Source organism: Oncorhynchus mykiss, chromosome 19 (assembly GCF_013265735.2).
Source record: "Oncorhynchus mykiss isolate Arlee chromosome 19, USDA_OmykA_1.1, whole genome shotgun sequence".
In the NCBI taxonomy this organism is placed as follows: Eukaryota; Metazoa; Chordata; class Actinopteri; order Salmoniformes; family Salmonidae; genus Oncorhynchus; species Oncorhynchus mykiss.
This window is the reverse complement of record NC_048583.1, coordinates 7,845,432-7,859,035: the sequence shown is the minus strand read 5'-3', so window position 1 is coordinate 7,859,035 and position 13,604 is coordinate 7,845,432. Positions and strand designations below refer to the sequence as shown.

General features: G+C 46.0%; 1 protein-coding gene across 1 annotated transcript in view; it reads left to right on the top strand.

Annotated features, from left to right (window-relative positions):
- LOC118941433 (neuronal acetylcholine receptor subunit alpha-7-like) overlaps positions 1-13,604 on the top strand; it is a 99,625-nt gene that overhangs the window by 14,191 nt on the left and 71,830 nt on the right. The window contains exon 2 of the mRNA XM_036954111.1: positions 10,049-10,188. Coding sequence (XP_036810006.1) covers positions 10,049-10,188 — 140 coding nt within the window. The remainder of the gene's footprint in view (positions 1-10,048; positions 10,189-13,604) is intronic.

Sequence of the window (13,604 nt, the reverse complement as noted above, 5' to 3'; positions counted from 1 at the left end):
CGGTATGGAACCAGGATATGTAGTAACTCAGCTAGAGCTGCAACACAGCCCGGTGTGGAACCAGGATATGTAGTAACGCAGCTAGAGCTGCAACACAGCCCGGTATGGAACCAGGATATGTAGTAACTCAGCTAGAGCTGCAACACAGCCCGGTATGGAACCAGGATATGTAGTAACGCAGCTAGAGCTGCAACACAGCCCGGTATGGAACCAGGATATGTAGTAACGCAGCTAGAGCTGCAACACAGCCCGGTGTGGAACCAGGATATGTAGTAACGCAGCTAGAGCTGCAACACAGCCCGGTATGGAACCAGGATATGTAGTAACTCAGCTAGAGCTGCAACACAGCCCGGTGTGGAACCAGGATATGTAGTAACGCAGCTAGAGCTGCAACACAGCCCGGTGTGGAACCAGGATATGTAGTAACTCAGCTAGAGCTGCAACACAGCCCGGTATGGAACCAGGATATGTAGTAACGCAGCTAGAGCTGCAACACAGCCCGGTATGGAACCAGGATATGTAGTAACGCAGCTAGAGCTGCAACACAGCCCGGTGTGGAACCAGGATATGTAGTAACTCAGCTAGAGCTGCAACACAGCCCAGTGTGGAACCAGGATATGTAGTAACGCAGCTAGAGCTGCAACACAGCCCGGTATGGAACCAGGATATGTAGTAAGACAGCTAGAGCTGCAACACAGCCCGGTATGGAACCAGGATATGTAGTAACTCAGCTAGAGCTGCAACACAGCCCGGTATGGAACCAGGATATGTAGTAACGCAGCTAGAGCTGCAACACAGCCCAGTATGGAAACAGGATATTTAGTAAGACAGTTAGAGCTGCGATGCAGTGCCTTAGACTGCTCCACTACTAGGGAGGCCTACTATTTATATTTTTGAAATACTTTTACCTCATGACATTCCTTAAGAAAATGGTGTACTTTTTACTCCATACATTTTCCCAGCACAGGAAAATAGTCAAATTCACGCACTTATCAAGAGAACATCTCTGGTCATCCATCCTGCCTCTGATCTGACGGACTCACTAAGCACAAAGGCTTGGTTTGTAAATGATGTCTGTGTTGGAGTGTGCCCCTGGCTATCTGTAAATGATGTCTGAGTGTTGGAGTGGGCCCCTGGCTATCTGTAAATGATGTCTGAGTGTTGGAGTGGGCCCCTGGCTATCTGTAAATGATGTCTGAGTGTTGGAGTGGGCCCCTGGCTGTCTGTAAATGATGTCTTAGTGTTGGAGTGGGCCCCTGGCTGTCTGTAAATGATGTCTTAGTGTTGGAGTGGGCCCCTGGCTGTCTGTAAATGATGTCTTAGTGTTGGAGTGGGCCCCTGGCTGTCTGTAAATGATGTATGAGTGTTGGAGTGGGCCCCTGGCTATCTGTAAATTAAAATAACAAGAAAATGGTGCCGTCTGGTTTGCTTAATATAAGGAATTTGAAATGATTTATACTTTTACTTTAACTTTTGATACTTAAGTATATTTTAGCAATTACATTTACCTGTGATACTTGAGTATATTTAAAAGCAAATACTTTTACTCAAGTAGTATTTTACTGGGTGACTATCACTTTTTTTTACGTGAGTCATTTTCAATTAAGGTATCTTTACTTTCACTCAAGTATGACAACTGGGGAGTTTTTCCACCACTGGCCCTAGATGAAAGGAGGTACATAAATTCAGTTCATTATCATCAGAACGTCTTTTAGGATCAAGTATCATTAAATAACTGGTCATTACAAAGATGATATAAGACATCTTTCCATGTGATAATATCATCAGACAAGACAGGTTTATTGGGTGAATGAATGTGGCCTTCATCCTGTTACTTGAGATGTTGCATTGATATAACAGGACATGTGTGCTTGTGTTTCCATAGTGGCTGATTAGACCTTGTAAGGTCTCGTCTGTCTAGGTATAACGGTCCTTAGTAACAGGCTTCAACTACGTGAAATCATTCATGTCAAAGGGCTCTATAGGGAAAAGTACGTCATTGTGTGCACAGAAAGACAGGCCGCATGTAACAATCCTTAACTATTGTGACATGTATTCTACGCGCGCGCGCACACACACACACACACGCACACACACATTATATTCTTCTATCCTTGTGGGGACCTAAAATTAATTTACATTCAAAATCCTATTTTACCTAACCCTACCCACTAACCCTAATTCTAACCCTAATTCTAACCCTAAACCTAACCCCTAATCTTAAAATACTCTTTGTCCTCATGGGGATGTGGGAAATGTCCCCACGGGGGAGAATTTGCCTTGTTTTCTTATCCTTGTGGGGATTTTATCGGGATCCCACAAGGATAGAAGAACAAGACCACACACACACACACACACACACACACACACACACACACACACACACACTTTTACATACTATTCATTTAACATACTATTTCATAATATACACATGCCATATTACATAGCATTAAACACACTGTCTACACACACTGCTGAACCTGTGTAGATAGATGGACTCACTCTGCTGAACCTGTGTAGATAGATGGACTCACTCTGCTGAACCTGTGTAGATAGATGGACTCACTCTGCTGAACCTGTGTAGATAGATGGACTCACTCTGCTGAACCTGTGTAGATAGATGGACTCACACTGCTGAACCTGTGTAGATAGATGGACTCACACTGCTGAACCTGTGTAGATAGATGGACTCACTCTGCTGAACCTGTGTAGATAGATGGACTCACTCTGCTGAACCTGTGTAGATAGATGGACTCACGCTGCTGAACCTGTGTAGATAGATGGACTCACTCTGCTGAACCTGTGTAGATCGATGGACTCACACTGCTGAACCTGTGTAGATAGATGGACTCACACTGCTGAACCTGTGTAGATAGATGGACTCACACTGCTGAACCTGTGTAGTTAGATGGACTCACACTGCTGAACCTGTGTAGATAGATGGACTCACACTGCTGAACCTGTGTAGATAGATGGACTCACACTGCTGAACCTGTGTAGATGGACTCACACTGCTGAACCTGTGTAGATAGATGGACTCACACTGCATAACCTGTGTAGATAGATGGACTCACTCTGCTGAACCTGTGTAGATAGATGGACTCACACTGCTGAACCTGTGTAGATAGATGGACTCACACTGCTGAACCTGTGTAGATAGATGGACTCACTCTGCTGAACCTGTGTAGATAGATGGACTCACACTGCTGAACCTGTGTAGATAGATGGACTCACTCTGCTGAACCTGTGTAGATAGATGGACTCACTCTGCTGAACCTGTGTAGATGGATGGACTCACACTGCTGAACCTGTGTAGATAGATGGACTCACACTGCTGAACCTGTGTAGATAGATGGACTCACACTGCTGAACCTGTGTAGATAGATGGACTCACACTGCTGAACCTGTGTAGATAGATTGACTCACTCTGCTGAACCTGTGTAGATAGATGGACTCACACTGCTGAACCTGTGTAGATAGATGGACTCACACTGCTGAACCTGTGTAGATAGATGGACTCACACTGCTAAACCTGTGTAGATAGATTGACTCACTCTGCTGAACCTGTGTAGATAGATGGACTCACTCTGCTGAACCTGTGTAGATAGATGGACTCACACTGCTGAACCTGTGTAGATAGATGGACTCACACTGCTGAACCTGTGTAGATAGATGGACTCACACTGCTGAACCTGTGTAGATAGATGGACTCACACTGCTGAACCTGTGTAGATAGATGGACTCACACTGCTGAACCTGTGTAGATAGATGGACTCACACTACTGAACCTGTGTAGATAGATGGACTCACTCTGCTGAACCTGTGTAGATAGATGGACTCACTCTGCTGAACCTGTGTAGATAGATGGACTCACACTGCTGAACCTGTGTAGATAGGTGGACTCACACTACTGAACCTGTGTAGATAGATGGACTCACACTGCTGAACCTGTGTAGATAGGTGGACTCACACTACTGAACCTGTGTAGATAGATGGACTCACACTGCTGAACCTGTGTAGATAGATGGACTCACACTGCTGAACCTGTGTAGATAGGTGGACTCACACTACTGAACCTGTGTAGATAGATGGACTCACACTGCTGAACCTGTGTAGATAGGTGGACTCACACTACTGAACCTGTGTAGATAGATGGACTCACACTGCTGAACCTGTGTAGATAGATGGACTCACTCTGCTGAACCTGTGTAGATGGACTCACTCTGCTGAACCTGTGTAGATAGATGGACTCACTCTGCTGAACCTGTGTAGATAGATGGACTCACTCTGCTGAACCTGTGTAGATAGATGGACTCACTCTGCTGAACCTGTGTAGATAGATGGACTCACACTGCTGAACCTGTGTAGATAGATGGACTCACACTGCTGAACCTGTGTAGATGGACTCACTCTGCTGAACCTGTGTAGATAGATGGACTCACACTACTGAACCTGTGTAGATAGATGGACTCACACTGCTGAACCTGTGTAGATAGATGGACTCACTCTGCTGAACCTGTGTAGATAGATGGACTCACTCTGCTGAACCTGTGTAGATAGATGGACTCACTCTGCTGAACCTGTGTAGATACATGGACTCACACTGCTGAACCTGTGTAGATAGATGGACTCACACTGCTGAACCTGTGTAGATGGACTCACTCTGCTGAACCTGTGTAGATGGACTCACTCTGCTGAACCTGTGTAGATAGATGGACTCACACTACTGAACCTGTGTAGATAGATGGACTCACACTACTGAACCTGTGTAGATAGATGGACTCACTCTGCTGAACCTGTGTAGATGGACTCACTCTGCTGAACCTGTGTAGATAGATGGACTCACACTGCTGAACCTGTGTAGATGGACTCACTCTGCTGAACCTGTGTAGATAGATGGACTCACTCTGCTGAACCTGTGTAGATAGATGGACTCACACTGCTGAACCTGTGTAGATAGATGGACTCACACTACTGAACCTGTGTAGATAGATGGACTCACACTGCTGAACCTGTGTAGATAGATGGACTCACACTACTGAACCTGTGTAGATAGATGGACTCACACTGCTGAACCTGTGTAGATAGATGGACTCACACTGCTGAACCTGTGTAGATATATGGACTCACACTGCTGAACCTGTGTAGATAGATGGACTCACACTACTGAACCTGTGTAGATATATGGACTCACTCTGCTGAACCTGTGTAGATAGATGGACTCACTCTGCTGAACCTGTGTAGATAGATGGACTCACACTGCTGAACCTGTGTAGATAGATGGACTCACACTACTGAACCTGTGTAGATAGATGGACTCACACTACTGAACCTGTGTAGATAGATGGACTCACACTGCTGAACCTGTGTAGATAGATGGACTCACTCTGCTGAACCTGTGTAGATAGATGGACTCACACTGCTGAACCTGTGTAGATAGATGGACTCACTCTGCTGAACCTGTGTAGATGGACTCACGCTGACTCCCATTCTAATAGTAAGAGCACCTTGCCTTTTTAGGTCCTGATGCACTTAAACAAGTCATGCAAGCTGCTGATGAAGATACACACAGATACACACATACACACACACACACACACACACACATACGTTACTGAACCTGTTAAAAAGCTCTGTGGAAGAAGCTTTTAACAGAAGTCTCTGGTCCCGTCTGGCCCAACGGCACCGCTGTGTTGAAGAAACACTGGGCTGCTTCCCAAATAGCAGGCTGTTCCCTACACAGCACACTATAGGCCTGCCCTTGGTCAATGGTAGTGCACTATATAGGGACTAGAGTGCCATTTGGGAAGCAGTCCCTGTGTGCGTTTGCCTCAGTTTGACCCTCACAGACAAACACAGCCCAACCTACTAGTGTCCCTCTGGGTCCCAAATGGCACCCTATTCGCTATGGGTCCTGGTCAAAAGTAGTGCACTATATAGGAAATAAGGTGCCATTTGTGGCGCTGACATTTCCTTGTGTAGCTCGTAGCTGTGAAGAGATGAATAAAAATCTATTTATTTTTGAACCTCACTAAGATTGACCTACCATACCCCTCAGAGGTCAGGTCTGTTTCCTGTTGCCATGGAGAAGAAAACATCAAAGATATGATGTTTATTCTTCACTTCTTCTTTTTTTTGTTGTCTTTGGAAATAAAGATTAGCATAATTATGTTCTGGTACAAATGTTTAAAGCTGCAATCCATAGCGGGGAAACTGCCACGTCCGTTTGTGGTATTACCACAGCAATAATGTTACTTCTGTTGTGTGCTGTTTGTTCTGTACAAGACCAAGATAATGTGGATTACAAAGGCATTACTTCTGTTGTGTGCTGTTTGTTCTGTACAAGACCAAGGTAATGTGGATTAGAAAGGCATTACTTCTGTTGTGTGCTGTTTGTTCTGTACAAGACCAAGGTAATGTGGATTAGAAAGGCATTACTTCTGTTGTGTGCTGTTTGTTCTGTACAAGACCAAGGTAATGTGTATTACAAAGTCATTACTGTGTAACATGCATACAGCTCCATTCAGTTCATATTAAGTAACGCCTCACTTGGTTCACTAGTACTACATAGTATCACACTCAGATACGCCATCTGTTGGCTTGGCTACATCTCGTAACAACTTCAAACGATCAACCCTGTTTTTTTCGCTTGGACATCATTGCAGGCATGATAGAACAGCAGAGTATGTACTACAATGTTTTTTTACCACAATGCTGGATGCTCATTTCCTCAAAACAATAACCATAACAAACGTGCTTGGAACGGCCATCTTGGATCTCACTGTGCCTGGAACAGCCATCTTGGATCTCACTGTACCTGGAACGGCCATCTTGGATCTCACTGTACCTGGAACGGCCATCTTGGATCTCACTGTGTCTGGAACGGCCATCTTGGATCTCACTGTGTCTGGAACGGCTATCTTGGATCTCACTGACCCTGGAACGGCCATCTTGGATCTCACTGTGTCTGGAATGGCCATCTTGGATCTCAGTGTGCCTGGAACGGCCATCTTGGATCTCACTGTGCCTGGAACGGCCATCTTGGATCTCAATGTGCCTGGAACGGCCATCTTGGATCTCACTGTGCCTGGAACGGCCATCTTGGAACTCAATGTGCCTGGAACGGCCATCTTGGATCTCAATGTGCCTGGAACGGCCATCTTGGATCTCAGCTGACAATATACAATGTTTGTTCTTTTAAGCTGTTCTGATATACTGACTCACTAACCCAACTTTTGTTCTCTCTCTCTCCTCTCTCGTTCCATTCATGCACACATACACACTCACACTGACACTCACACTCACTCACACACTCACTCACACACTCTCACTCACACTCTCACTCACACTCTCACTCACACACTCTCACTCACACACTCTCACTCACACTCACTCACACACTCACACTCACACACTCTCACTCACACACTCACTCACACACTCACACACGCACTCTCACACACTCTCACTCACACTCACACACAAACACTCACACTCACACACTCACACTCACACACTCACTCACTCTCTCACAGGGAAGTGGGTACTATTTGGGACTCTCCAGCAGAAGGCCCTTTGTTTGGTTTATTTTGGTCTCGTTCGCTAATTATCCATTAAGCCATTTAATTACGTGCTCATCTTCGTTAGCCTCCTTGGTAATTGCTGGACTGTGTGTGTGTGTGTGTGTGATTAGACAACAGAGTCATTTGGGAGACGTTGAGCGATGAAGACCAGGGCCTTTTCAGTCATGAAGAGTTACACAGTTTTAGTTTGAATACCTGAAAGGAGGATTTTCTGAAACGACCAGACTGGAAATAACCGTCATCATTGGTCTCCATCTCAATAGTCAGGAGTGGCTTCCTGTCCTTGTTCCTACTCCGTCATTAACCAGGTCAAAGTGTGGAAGATCATATTCTGTGTGTGTGTGTGTGTGTGTGTGTGTGTGTGTGTGTGTGTGTGTGTGTGTGTGTGTGTGTGTGTGTGTGTGTGTTTTAGCGCCTGCGTGTGTTTAATCTTCGTGTCGTGCCGACATCATGTCAGAGTCACTGATTGACTGACAGCTCTACTATCCCGACATCATGTCAGAGTCACTGATTGGCTAACATGGAGCTCTACTATCCCGACATCATGTCAGAGTCACTGATTGACTGACATGGAGCTCTAGTATCCCGACATCATGTCAGAGTCACTGATTGACTGACAGCTCTACTATCCCGACATCATGTCAGAGTCACTGATTGACTGACAGCTCTACTATCCCGACATCATGTCAGAGTCACTGATTGGCTGACATGGAGCTCTACTATCCCGACATCATGTCAGAGTCACTGATTGGCTGACATGGAGCTCTACTATCCCGACATCATGTCAGAGTCACTGATTGACTGACATGGAGCTCTACTATCCCGACATCATGTCAGAGTCACTGATTGGCTGACATGGAGCTCTACTATCCCGACATCATGTCAGAGTCACTGATTGGCTGACATGGAGCTCTACTATCCCGACATCATGTCAGAGTCACTGATTGACTGACATGGAGCGCTACTATCCCGACATCATGTCAGAGTCACTGATTGACTGACATGGAGCTCTACTATCCCGACATCATGTCAGAGTCACTGACTGACTGACATCTCTACTATCTATTGATGTCTCCAGTGATGTCAGAGGAACCTAGAGGAAGTAGCTGAGGAAATGGAGTCGTCCGTCAGTTGGCCGACCAACCAGAAACATAGCTTTGTAGTTGTGGTAAATTATGATGATGGTGAGGATGATGATGGTGGTGATGATGATGATGATTTCACCAGTGGGACCACATATGTTATTGTCGTTGAAGTGTTTAACCGAGAGAGACGGAAGAAAAGAGGGATATTGTGAGAGATAGAGAGAGAGACACAGGGAGACAAAGGGAGAAAATGAGCAAGACAGACAGAAAGAGAGACAGAAATACAGACAGACAGACACAGAGAGAGACAGAAATACAGGCAGGCAGGCAGGCAGGCAGGCAGGCAGGCAGGCAGACAGACATTAATATTAATTCAGCTTTTCCAGCTGTCTCATTTATATTGTGTTTAAACCACTTCCTGAATCCACAGTGAATACATCATGAGTAACACCAATCCTCCATGTAAAACATCATTGCAGATCCCAGTGTTAATTTACAACAGTTTATAATGGGGTGTGGGTGTGTAATGTTATTCTAATCAAAGTCTATCCTCTGGGTGTTGCTGTTGAGATTAACAATATGGATTGCTGCTGTGAATAAATTGAGAATGCTGTTATATTATGCAAACGGTTGGTCATGGTGTGAACATACTGTCAATTACTGCTCTTGTTCTCACTACTTACTTTTTAATTCTCTTTATTCTCTCCATCTAACCTCTCTCTCTCTCTCTCTCTCTCTCTCTCTCTCTCTCTCTCTCTCTCTCTCTCTCTCTCTCTCTCCCGCTCTCTCTCTACCTCTCTCTACCTCTCTCTCGCTCTCTACTTCTCTCTCTCTCTCTCTCCCGCTCTCTCTCTACCTCTCTCTCGCTCTCTACTTCTCTCTCCCCCTCTCTCTCTCTCTCTCTCTCTCTCTCTCTCTCTCTCTCTACCTCTCTCTCGCTCTCTACTTCTCTCTCCTCTCTCTCTCCCTCTTCTACCTCGCTCCCTCTTCTACCTCGCTCCCCCTCACATATTTTCTCTTGCTCTCTCAACCTCTCACCTTTTTCAGCTCGCTCTGCATTCTTCACTTTCTCTCTCTCTCTCTGTCTCTCTCTCTCTCTCTCTCTCTGTCTCTCTCTCTCTCTCTCTCTCTCTCTCTCTACCTCTCTCTCTTTCTCTCTCACTCTCTACCTCTCTCTCTTTCTCTCTCGTCTCTGTGTGGTCCAGAAGGTGTTATATGTGATTGTTTTAATCCTTCATGGTTTCTATGTTGGTTTTCTAGATGATCAATTTAAATCTCTCTCTCCCTCCATCTCTCTCTTCCTCTCTCACACTCTCTCTCTTCCTCTCTCCATCTCTCTCTTCCTCTCTCTCTCTCTCTCTCCATCTCTTTGTCCATCAGGTTGTGTTGGTGGTCAGTACCAGCGGAAGCTGTACAAGGATCTGTTGACTAACTATAACCGTCTGGAGAGACCAGTGTTCAACGACTCAGCTCCTATACTGGTGGAACTGGGCTTCACACTGTTACAGATCATAGACGTGGTGAGTCTCTCTCTGTATACTGGTGGAACTGGGCTTCACACTGTTACAGATCATAGACGTGGTGAGTCTCTCTGTATACTGGTGGAACTGGGCTTCACACTGTTACAGATCATAGACGTGGTGAGTCTCTCTCTGTATACTGGTGGAACTGGGCTTCACACTGTTACAGATCATAGACGTGGTGAGTCTCTGTATACTGGTAGAACTGGGTTTCACACTGTTACAGATCATAGACGTGGTGAGTCTCTCTGTATACTGGTAGAACTGGGCTTCACACTGTTACAGATCATAGACGTGGTGAGTCTCTCTGTATACTGGTACAACTGGGTTTCACACTGTTACAGATCATAGACGTGGTGAGTCTCTCTCTGTATACTGGTAGAACTGGGCTTCACACTGTTACAGATCATAGACGTGGTGAGTCTCTCTGTATACTGGTACAACTGGGCTTCACACTGTTACAGATCATAGACATGGTGAGTCTCTCTCTGTATACTGGTAGAACTGGGCTTCACACTGTGTCAATTGGTTAGACAGTCAGGAAAGATAGAGGAACTTATGATACAGTGTGTGTGTGTGTGTGTGTGTGTGTGTGTGTGTGTGTGTGTGTGTGTCAGTCTGTTTTTTGGATGGGTCAGTGAGTTGAGGTAAATATGGATGAAGGCCCATGCTTCCCTAATGTTATTCTGCAGTATCTTCTGATGGAGACCCATGCTTCCCTAATGTTATTCTGCAGTATCTTTTGATGCTGACCCATGCTTCCCTAATGTTATTCTGCAGTATCTTCTGATGGAGACCCATGCTTCCCTAATGTTATTCTGCAGTATCTTCTGATGGAGACCCATGCTTCCCTAATGTTATTCTGCAGTATATTCTGATGGAGACCCATGCTTCCCTAATGTTATTCTGCAGTATCTTCTGATGGAGACCCATGCTTCCCTAATGTTATTCTGCAGTATCTTCTGATGGAGACCCATGCTTCCCTAATGTTATTCAGCAGTATCTTCTTATGGAGACCCATGCTTCCCTAATGTTATTCTGCAGTATCTTCTGATGGAGACCCATGCTTCCCTAATGTTATTCTGCAGTATCTTCTGATGCTGACCCATGCTTCCCTAATGTTATTCTGCAGTATCTTCTGATGCTGACCCATGCTTCCCTAATGTTATTCTGCAGTATCTTCTGATGGAGACCCATGCTTCCCTAATGTTATTCTGCAGTATCTTCTGATGCTGACCCATGCTTCCCTAATGTTATTCTGCAGTATCTTCTGATGCTGACCCATGCTTCCCTAATGTTATTCAGCAGTATCTTCTGATGGAGACCCATGCTTCCCTAATGTTATTCTGCAGTATCTTCTGATGCTGACCCATGCTTCCCTAATGTTATTCAGCAGTATCTTCTGATGCTGACCCATGCTTCCCTAATGTTATTCTGCAGTATCTTCTGATGGAGACCCATGCTTCCCTAATGTTATTCAGCAGTATCTTCTGATGGAGACCCATGCTTCCCTAATGTTATTCAGCAGTATCTTCTGATGGAGACCCATGCTTCCCTAATGTTATTCAGCAGTATCTTCTGATGGAGACCCATGCTTCCCTAATGTTATTCAGCAGTATCTTCTGATGGAGACCCATGCTTCCCTAATGTTATTCAGCAGTATCTTCTGATGGAGACCCATGCTTCCCTAATGTTATTCTGCAGTATCTTCTGATGGAGACCCATGCTTCCCTAATGTTATTCTGCAGTATCTTCTGATGGAGACCCATGCTTCCCTAATGTTATTCTGCAGTATCTTCTGATGGAGACCCATGCTTCCCTAATGTTATTCAGCAGTATCTTCTGATGGAGACCCATGCTTCCCTAATGTTATTCTGCAGTATCTTCTGATGGAGACCCATGCTTATCCATAGCTGTATATTATACTCCCTGATATTATTCATCTACTTAGAAACCCACAGCCCTCACTGTATCCCCTCTGTCTCTCTCTCTCCTTCTCTCACTGTATCCCCTCTGTCTCTCTCTCTCCTTCTCTCTCCTTCTCTCCTCTCTCTCCTTCTCTCTCCTTCTCTCCTCTCTCTCTCCTTCTCTCCTCTCTCTCCTTCTCTCCATCTCTCTCCTCTCTCTCTCCTTCTCTCCCTCCTCTCACTGTATCCCCTCTCTCTCTCCTTCTCTCTCCTTCTCTCTCCTCTCTCTCTCCTTCTCTCTCCTTCTCTCTCCTCTCTCTCTCCTCTCTCCTTCTCTCCTCTCTCTCTCCTTCTCTCTCCTCTCTCTCTCCTTCTCTCCCTCTCTCCTCTCTCTCTCCTTCTCTCCCTCCTCTCACTCTCTCCCTCTGTCTCTCTCTCTCCTCTCTCCTCTCTCTACTTCTCTCCCTCCTCTCACTGTATCCCCTCTGTCTCTCTCTCTCCTTCTCTCTCCTCTCTCTCCTTCTCTCTCCTCTCTCTCCTTCTCTCCCTCCTCTCACTGTATTCCTCCGTCTCTCTCTCTCCTCTCTCCTCTCTCTCATTCTCTCCCTCCTCTCACTGTATCCCCTCTGTCTCTCTCTCTCTCCTTCTCTCTCCTTCTCTCCCCTCTCTCTCCTCTCTCTCTCCTTCTCTCTCCTTCTCTCTCCTCTCTCTCCTCTCGCTGTATCCCCTCATCTCTCTCTCTCCTTCTCTCTCCTTCTCTCTCCTCTCTCTCCTCTCTCTCCTTCTCTCTCCTACTCTCTCCTCTCTCTCCTCTCACTGTATCCCCTCTGTCTCTCTCTCTCCTTCTCTCTCCTTCTCTCTCCTCTCACTGTATCCCCTCTGTCTCTCTCTCTCCTTCTCTCTCCTCTCACTGTATCCCCTCTGTCTCTCTCTCTCCTTCTCTCTCCTCTCTCTCCTCTCTCTCCTCCTCTCACTGTATCCCCTCCGTCTCTCTCTCCTTCTCTCTCCTTCTCTCTCCTCTCTCTCCTTCTCTCCTTCCTCTCACTGTATCCCCTCCGTCTCTCTCTCTACTTCTCCCTCCTTCTCTCTCCTCTCTCTCCTCTCACTGTATCCCCTCTGTCTCTCTCTCCTTCTCTCTCTCCTCTCTCTCCTTCTCCATCCTTCTCTCTCCCTCCTCTCCCTGTCTCCCTCCTTCTCTCTCCTTCTCTCCCTCCTCTCCCTGTCTCTCTCACCCTGTCTCCCTGTCTCCCTCTCTCCATCCCCTTGTATCCTTGTTTTCATTTTGCCACTCCAGAGGGCTTGACTCGCTTTCCCAACACGAAAATTCAATCTTGGAGGGTGATGTGTTGCTCCCCTCCCCCTCACATATTTTCTCATGCTCTCTCAACCTCTCACCTTTTTCAGCTCGCTCTGCATTCTTCACTTTCTCTCTCTCTCTCTGTCTCTCTCTCTCTCTCTCTCTCTCTCTGTCTCTCTCTCTCTCTGTCTCTCTCTCTCTCTCTCTGTCTC